This window comes from Sinocyclocheilus rhinocerous, unplaced genomic scaffold, assembly GCF_001515625.1.
Source record: "Sinocyclocheilus rhinocerous isolate Xijiao unplaced genomic scaffold, SAMN03320098_v1.1 scaffold1303, whole genome shotgun sequence".
NCBI lineage: Eukaryota > Metazoa > Chordata > Actinopteri > Cypriniformes > Cyprinidae > Sinocyclocheilus > Sinocyclocheilus rhinocerous.
In genome coordinates, this window is record NW_015625581.1 from 890,254 (window position 1) to 898,416 (window position 8,163).

Here is an 8,163-nt window from a genome sequence, read left to right on the forward strand (position 1 = left end):
TCCGGCACAAACGCTTGCCAAACGTATTTAACAAGGGAATCCAAAAGTAAAACAGAAAACTGATTCGAAGCTTTGTCCAGCCTAATTAAGTGAGATAAGAATAAACCAAACCCAGCGGGCATGTGGTCTCAGAGGACTATTGAGGAAAATGTCTAATTAAATAAATAAAACAGCAAGTAATTAAATGTATGCCACTCTTTGATTCCAGCATAATGACTCTCATACATGGACAAGTGTATGTGTCATTAATGGAGTTCTGTACTTGATGGCCACAATGAAAAATGGCTGTTATTAGACTGAAGAAGGTTTGCTGGAAAAAACAAGCCCACGTTTATCAAGAGGAGGGAGGAAGAAAGAAAAAAAGAAATGAAAATAAGAAAATAATATAATAATAATAAAAAGAAATAATATACTATATTTTAAAGAGATAATTTTAAGATTTAAGAGATGCATGTGAGCATTAAACACCTTTCAAGGTTGCAGATGATGAGCCAATACTTTCCTCTCCTAATCAAACCAATGATCTTGAAAATGTGTTTTTGTTAACAACTGTAACAAAGGCACAAAGTTCTCCGCACATTCGAAAACGTATTTAACCGTGCAGAAAACACATTTATCTGTGCTTTGGTGAGCAGCTAGAAGATTAGCTAAATGCCTTGTGCTTCTCAGAACAAAGGATGAGTAGGATCTGATGGCTTCTGAAGCTGGGGGTGAAATATCGAGATACAGATGGCCTAGACACAAAAGTTCTGATGTCTGTGACAGTCACTCCTTCAAGGAGAGTCTATTATGACATTTCAGCTCCTGCGCTCCTCACACATTTGACTGATGGATGCAGGGACCACCGCATTTAACAGATTGCCAAGCCATCTGCCATAGCGAAGTGACACGCTCGCGACGTACGCAACACTTCCTGTAGCGATCAGCTGTGTGAGAAAGGCACAAACAAAAACCGCTGGAAGGTACGGCAATGAAAAACTCAAATCAGGGTTGTAGAGACCGGATTTTCATGCTGTGGGTTTTGAATATATCATGATAAAGGATACAAATTAGTTTGTGCATAATCTCTAAAGTACATGGACTGCAATGCGCAGAAACCAGCGTTGTTTGTCTGAGACTTTCAAAACATAATGTGTTTGCATTGATGTGCAAATTATATTTTCATATCTCTACTTCCTCTTGGCCTTTTATGCATTAATATTACCCGGTGTAAACAATAACCTGGCATATTTAAATGCAAGCAAACACGGCATTTCACTCTAAAAAAAACAAAACACAGAAGATGGGCTTAACTAGAGAAAGTAACAGTCTTTTAGGGTTGTAAACAAGCTAATGTGACGCGTTCTGTTAAATGAAACCGTTTTCTCCTTGTTTTAGTGAGCAGCGACAGATCCGAGAGCCTCTTCAATGGTGTTTACAATCACTGTGGAAAGTTGGTTTACCGTCAAGAGTTGTTGTCTGCAAGTGACGCTACTCTGAAAGGAACCACCACCAACACCACATGAAGCAACATGATGTCTGCTTGTCAGGGACCAACTGAAATTTCCACTGCGCTGCTCGTGACACACACTCTCCAGGATTTCTCCTCTTTTTAAGCCCTTTTACTCATTTTCGGTTCTCATTTCAACAAGAAAAACATGTCAGTTTCTTTCTGAAGCACAATGTACATGAAAATCTGCGTCAGATCTAGTGAGTTTTAACCCAGAAAACAGAAACTCTGCTTCTCAAAACCATTTATTACATAAAACACACCATGTTGTGTCAGCAGTACATTCCTGTGTCTGTTTATAAAATAATATTTACAAAAACAGATCAAAATCAAAGCTTGGGAGTGGGAGATTACACAAAAAAGATTTTTTTTTTTTTTTTCAAAATTTGATGCCTCAACATAAGGATGTACACCAGTGGATAAGATGGCATTAGATATCATACAAACATTAACTCCAGCCTGTCTTCTAGACAATAGACATTTCTGTTTAATTTTATTAAACAGGTGCTAAGGGTGGTACATTAAATTTCCCCTTCAATGGCATCAATCCAAACAACAAATATATACACAATCATCAATATGCTGTATGTTTAAAAGCACAGGAGTCAATATAAGTGTAGTTGACATCAGTCATTCAATATTTTTTCATAATTCTTTTATAATTATTACACATGCAGTTTTCATGACTGTGTAGTATGTGACTGATTAAATGGAATATTTGTACTGTAATACAAATAATTAATGAAATATATGAAATATATTTCATTAACAAAGATACATTCACATACATTTAACCTTAAATGTTACCTTAAAAAAAAATTCATATTACTTGTTAGGTACCCATAAATCATGGTATTTCTAAATGGCAAGCGGTAATGGAACATTAAGTAAACATCAGAAATAGCTCTCACTATGATAACATCTAAGATAAGAGCCCACTTTAGGACGTCAATCAATGACAGCTTAAACATACTCCAAAATAATGCCAACATGAAAAAACAAACCACAAAGTTGCAAATTACAGTCATGAGCTTGACATGTCATGTACAGTAATGTACAGTATAATGCCATTGAAATACAGTATGACCTACCGATACAGTAAAACCTTGGCAAGTATTAAGGTAGCAGCTGAAATGAGCACAGAAATAAGCCACATGTGTGTTATCGGCACAGAGAGTAGAAGCACGTTACAAACGTAGGTTTGTATTAAAATAAATATAGAAATCACTAATATTAATTTATGTAATGTGCCTATAAAGACAAAAGTACATACTGTATATTGCAACAATGGTGGCATCAGATCCAAATTACAGTTATACACAAATCAGCCAGAATACAGCTGAAGCAAAATTCAGTGGGCAGCCCTATATTGAGGGAAGGATCATGTTTTATTGACAACAGCTCTGCTTCAGGAGAATAATAGATAAGAAGCTCTGGGATGAGAACATTTCCACTGCTTACTATGTGAACGTCAGGAGCATCACATGCTACCTCATCCACGTGTTTGGTTTGGTTTTTTGACAGCAGAGAGAAACACACCTCACCTTTGACGCTTTTGACAAGAGTCACTTCCTGTTCACACGCCTGTGCTGCATGCACACATTCCACCCGAGTTTTGGTGTGCCGTAAGCCGTTACTTGCTCGTGTGATCAGGTCACAGCAGGTCCTGCTCCACCCAGACCGTCTTCTTCTGCTCCTCAAAAATCTTGTCCTTGATGATCCTGACGAGATCCTCCACCCCACCCCAAGAGTCAGGCTCCACACCCGCATACAAGCACGGCAGCATCTCCAGCTCCTTCTCCTTGGAGCGACACATCTTCAAGAACTCCTCCTCAGAGTCCACCTTCAGAGGGAGCCTCCTGCTCGAGGAAAACACCAGAAACCATCACTAAATGATCTGAGGATCATTTGACCTTCAATAATGAAACTAAACCTCTTCAAACTGAAACGAAACTTAGCAAGAACGAAGACCTTGGAAGAGTTCTTGCCTTAATTTTTTGATGTTCCTTTCGCAGATTTTGATGAAGATCACGATGGGGTAGATCTCTCTCCTCAACAAGTCTTTCACACAGCTCAGATCAGCCTCCAGGAGACAGTGCTTATTCTAAGAAACAAAAGACTAATTTAATAGCATTTATTTTCCCTAAAAATACACTTTTTAAACTTTCTTGCATTTGATATGATCAAAAAGCAACAGTTATTGATGAATCTAAACAATATTGTAAATATTAATTTACAATATATAGCAGAAAAGAGAACTGAGAACTGAAGAGAGAATCGAGAACTCGTCCAGTGAGGTGTCGGTTCTCATTTTTGTCCTGTTTTTGGCACACCTCTCGAACAAGTGAGATTTGCAGTGGAAAATTAGACTCATCTCCGGACACATTAGCAAGTGAAAAACAATATGCTGCCTCTCATCTAACCACCTGATAAACCCCCAACAAGCAGATTGCATCTGCAGCCATCAGGAGCATCAGGTCTGTCTCCTACATGCCACTGCTGATTCCCCTTTCAGTCAAATTAAACACACTGAGACTTACAGAGCTCTTTGTTTGTATAAAATATTTTTGAATAAACAGTAGGGTCCACTCTGAGGAGAAGACGGCTGGTTTTAACAGAGTTTCAAAATGACAAGTGTGAAACATTGCTTAATCCAAGTTTAAAAGGGTCACGAGACAAAAAAAGTTAAAAAGAAGGGAAAAAGACCATTCTGACCCTCTATCTGAAATGATCCGTTTTAAGAGGTGACTCCCCTAAAAAAGCATGCACATAAATGGCCACTGTTATGATTGGTTAATGTCACTGCATGGAAAACAGTATCAACGTTCTTCGCTATCGCATGCGAGTAAGTGTTTTGAAAACAAATCCATAGAAAACCCTTAAACATAAAGCAACATAAAACCCACATAAAAAAAAGTCCTGTACAGACAAAGCCACTTGTTCCTAACACCGGCGTTTTTCTGAAGTCCTGTACGGAGATGCAAACAAGCTGTTTAAACCGGATACGTCAAAGTGAACCTTCCTTTATTATTCCATTTGTCTTGTTGTCAAGAGTAGCTCAAGCGCATGCTGTTCATCAGATATTGAATGGGAATCTGTATACTGTACCCAGTGTAGATCAAGTCATTGATTATAATGCTTTAGACCCAACGTGACGCAACGCTCGCATCCGGTGTAGGCAAGTGTCAGCCGACTGAACACCAGTGGGCATGGCCTGGGGCAGTGGTTCTCAAACTGGGGCAAGTGTAATGCGTAAAAGTGACGGAGGGGGTACGTGAACAAAATACTGAAATGTAGCGTAAATTTAAGTATAATGCACTCTTAAATAACATTCAACTGAACATGTGTGTCTTACGGGCAAAATATAGCAAGAAAAGTGCACAAAAACATCAAAAAAGTGCACCTCTGCAATCGGAGTGTAAACAATGACTGGCAGGTGAGACGCTTAGGTGCTACGGGACGTGCGCTCCTTTACGGATTAAAATAGAGGAATAAAATATAAGGTAAGGTGGTAAATAGGTAAATAAATGTAGAATTGCACTGTTTGCTCACGTGCATCAATCGGAGTGAAGTTAGAGATGTTAAGGCATGCGCAACGCTTAGGACACGCGCTCCATTATGGAATAAAAGAAAGGAACAAATATTTAAGGTAAGGTGGCAAATAGGTAGGCTTAAAAGTGTAGAAGGAGAGGATGGTTGCATTGTCAATTTTAACATGTGCATCAACTGGAGTGTCTGGTAGTAGCGAGAGATGAGTAGCAGCTTGAGGAGTGACTCCTCAAAATATTGGCTGAGAAAAAACGGATGGATGAGTACGAAAATGAAATCATGCCAATAATATGAAATATAACATTAAAAAAAAGTGTATAAATCACTCTTTTCCTAAAGAAACATTGTCCAACAGTGACATCAGCAGGTAAAGTTTCAGTGGGAGTCCATAGAAACTCTCTCACCTCCCCTGAGGGCGTTTATGCTATAAAACTTGCAGGATGTTTTAAAGGGGTCATATGATGCGATTTCAATTTTTCCTTTCTCTTTGGAGTGTTACAAGCTCTTGGTGCATAAAGAAGATCTGTAAAGTTGCAAAGACTAAAGTCTCAAATCCAAAGAGATATTCTTTATAAAAGTTAAGAGTCAGCCACACCTACCTAAAACGGCCTTTTTAGCAGCATCATATGACCCCTTTAATGGTTCACAGACCTCTTATATGTCAAAAGATCAAGGGAATTTTGATTGCTCATGTCATGACCCTTAACTAGTAGTTAGGAAGTAGGGCTAGGTGTAGTGTGACAATCCCATTGGTGTGTCTCTAGGAAAGGGTTAAGCTCTCACCGAGAGGAAGCGCTTCAAAATGATACTGCTCGGCAAAACAGCGAACACATAAATATCTGACAAGCTTCTTGAGTAAGCAGAAGAAATGACAGCACATAAAAGCAAAAACATAATTTAGCTATTATTAAATTCTTCTGAAAAGAACATTTATTACTGTACCTTGAAGGCAACCGCTTCAATGTTTTCTGGGGTGATGCATTCATATGTGCATGCCTGCTTTTCTTTGGAATAAATGATGGGCTCTATCTTCTGTTTCATGAGGAATTCATCTTTTGTCACAATGTCTGGAAAAATATGAATTAATAGTTCTTGTAAGTAGGCATGTCAAGGAAAACATTGCTTGCATCTAGGGAGGGCATCGTAAGGGTTTTATAGATTGTGGTTCTGATTTGATTAATCTTATATAATTCCAGTTTCTTAAAGATTCCATTTATGATTATTTTGGAAGAAGAGCCTTCAACTTATTAAAGCAAAAATTAAACTCTAAAAAGGATGTGTAGTCAGATACACACTGACATATGAACAACGAGTCAGTAATTAATTACACTTAAGTCTCACATTCTAATTAAGTGCACATTAACTCATCCAGACTGATTTATGATTTATTTAAAGAATCTGCTAAGAGGATCCTTTCATTCATGAATCTAACTATAGTGCCTAGCTGAACTCTGAAGCTGAAACTATTTCTTATTCAGTATTAGTCTTGTAAAGCAGGCTGTTCAACTTCAGAGGTTAGTGATACATTATTTAGGTTTTGTGTAAAAAAAACAAAAAACAAACAAAAAAAAGAACGATAAATATAAACAAAAGAAGTAAATTAATAAATCAATCAATCTCTATCCCCTATCTGAGGTTGTTTACATACATTCAAAAGCTTGTACTAAACATAGACTGAGTGGGTTGTTGCTTGTATCATAAGAGTTGAAGTCATGGAACAAATGAAAATAAAGTCCTTGTTATCAAGATGAATTTATTATCATATATGTGACCTATAGTTAATAATGGCAGCTACCGGTTACACAATATCTCTATCATCATCACCACAGTGTGCTGCTATAATTAGGACAACCTTCCTCCAGCCACTTTTACCTGGTTTGCATATATTGAACTCCATAGCACCTCCAAGATTAAGGAACTTCTGGACGATGGTCTTGGCGAGGATGTTGGGGGTGAAGAGGACAGGTCTTTTACGCAGGCATTGGTGTGGAGTCACTAGACTGTACGGGATCAGATTCAAGCTCTTGTTTAAGTCGCTCTCTGGGTCAGATGTGTCTGAAAGAACAGAAACAGTTCACGGGTCAGCTTTGAAAGCGGTTTTCTGCTAAATGTCAAGTATAATTCAGCATAAACACTAGAAATGGACACGAGTGGCACTGTGAATACGAAAGCATTGGTTTCTCATTTCTTTTAACCAATTTAGAAAATCATTTTTTGGGGATTGTGCTCAAAAAGGCTGATTAAACAATTTAGAGCATAACTAAAAGAGTTAATGAATTACATATTTTTCAGTTCTGGAAAACAAGCTTTACAAATTCCCTGACATTTTCAGGTTTCATTTTCATGACAGTACGAAGCCTGTCTACAAGGCATCCGCTGCAAAGATTCCTTAGAAAATAACAAGTAAAGATGAGGGAGGGCAGTCTTACCCTCAGGCCTCAGCGTTTCAAAACCTGGTCTGGAAACTGATGATGGATTTCCTCCATTGACAATGCGGACACGCTCACTGCTGTTCATCCTCTTGTACTTGTTATCCACCCTGCTGACAAACTGACACCAGGGATCTCTTTTAATCTCAGCAAGACTCTGCTCTTTTTCCTATCTGCAGTAAGACCTCAGCACTATGGCAGCCTTGGCAGGGAGAGCAAACTCAAGAGGACCTGTTACCTGTAATAACTGAAAGATGAAGACACTGGCTCTGGACAGACGTGGACTAGACTTGGGGTCTTGAGATGGTGCGGGCTCCTCAGGTTGTAGAGTGTTCTGTGAGCACAAATGGAAGTGAGAGAATTTATTAGAAAAGAACTCATGGAAAGTGATATTTACCAGGGCTGCGTTTCCCAAAAGCATCGTAAGCTTAAAGGGATAGTTCACCCAAAAATGAAAATTCTGTCATTAATTACTCACCCTCATGTTGTTCCAAACCCGTAAGACCTTCGTTCATCTTCTGAACACGAATTAAGATATTTTTTGATGAAATGTGAGAGCTCTCAGACCCTGCATAGACAGCAACGCAACTGTAATGTTCCCAGCTCCAGAAACGTAGTAAGGACATCGATAAAACAGTCCATGTGACATCAGTGACTCAACTTCAGTTTTGCGAAGCTACGAGAATACTTTTTGAG

The 8,163-nt window shown here is 38.5% G+C and overlaps 1 protein-coding gene across 2 annotated transcripts in view; it reads right to left on the reverse strand.

Moving 5' to 3' along the window:
- Positions 1 to 2,776: 2,776 nt before the first annotated feature.
- LOC107753502 (caspase recruitment domain-containing protein 11-like) overlaps positions 2,777 to 8,163 on the reverse strand; it is a 32,716-nt gene continuing 27,329 nt past the window's right edge. For both annotated transcript variants that reach the window (XM_016569657.1, XM_016569661.1), the window contains exons 19-24: positions 7,706 to 7,801; positions 7,468 to 7,588; positions 6,911 to 7,093; positions 5,981 to 6,105; positions 3,478 to 3,593; positions 2,777 to 3,348 (exon numbers count right to left, since the gene is read on the reverse strand). In XM_016569657.1, the coding sequence (XP_016425143.1) occupies positions 3,144 to 3,348; positions 3,478 to 3,593; positions 5,981 to 6,105; positions 6,911 to 7,093; positions 7,468 to 7,588; positions 7,706 to 7,801 (846 nt within the window). In that variant the 3' untranslated portion in view covers positions 2,777 to 3,143. The remainder of the gene's footprint in view (positions 3,349 to 3,477; positions 3,594 to 5,980; positions 6,106 to 6,910; positions 7,094 to 7,467; positions 7,589 to 7,705; positions 7,802 to 8,163) is intronic.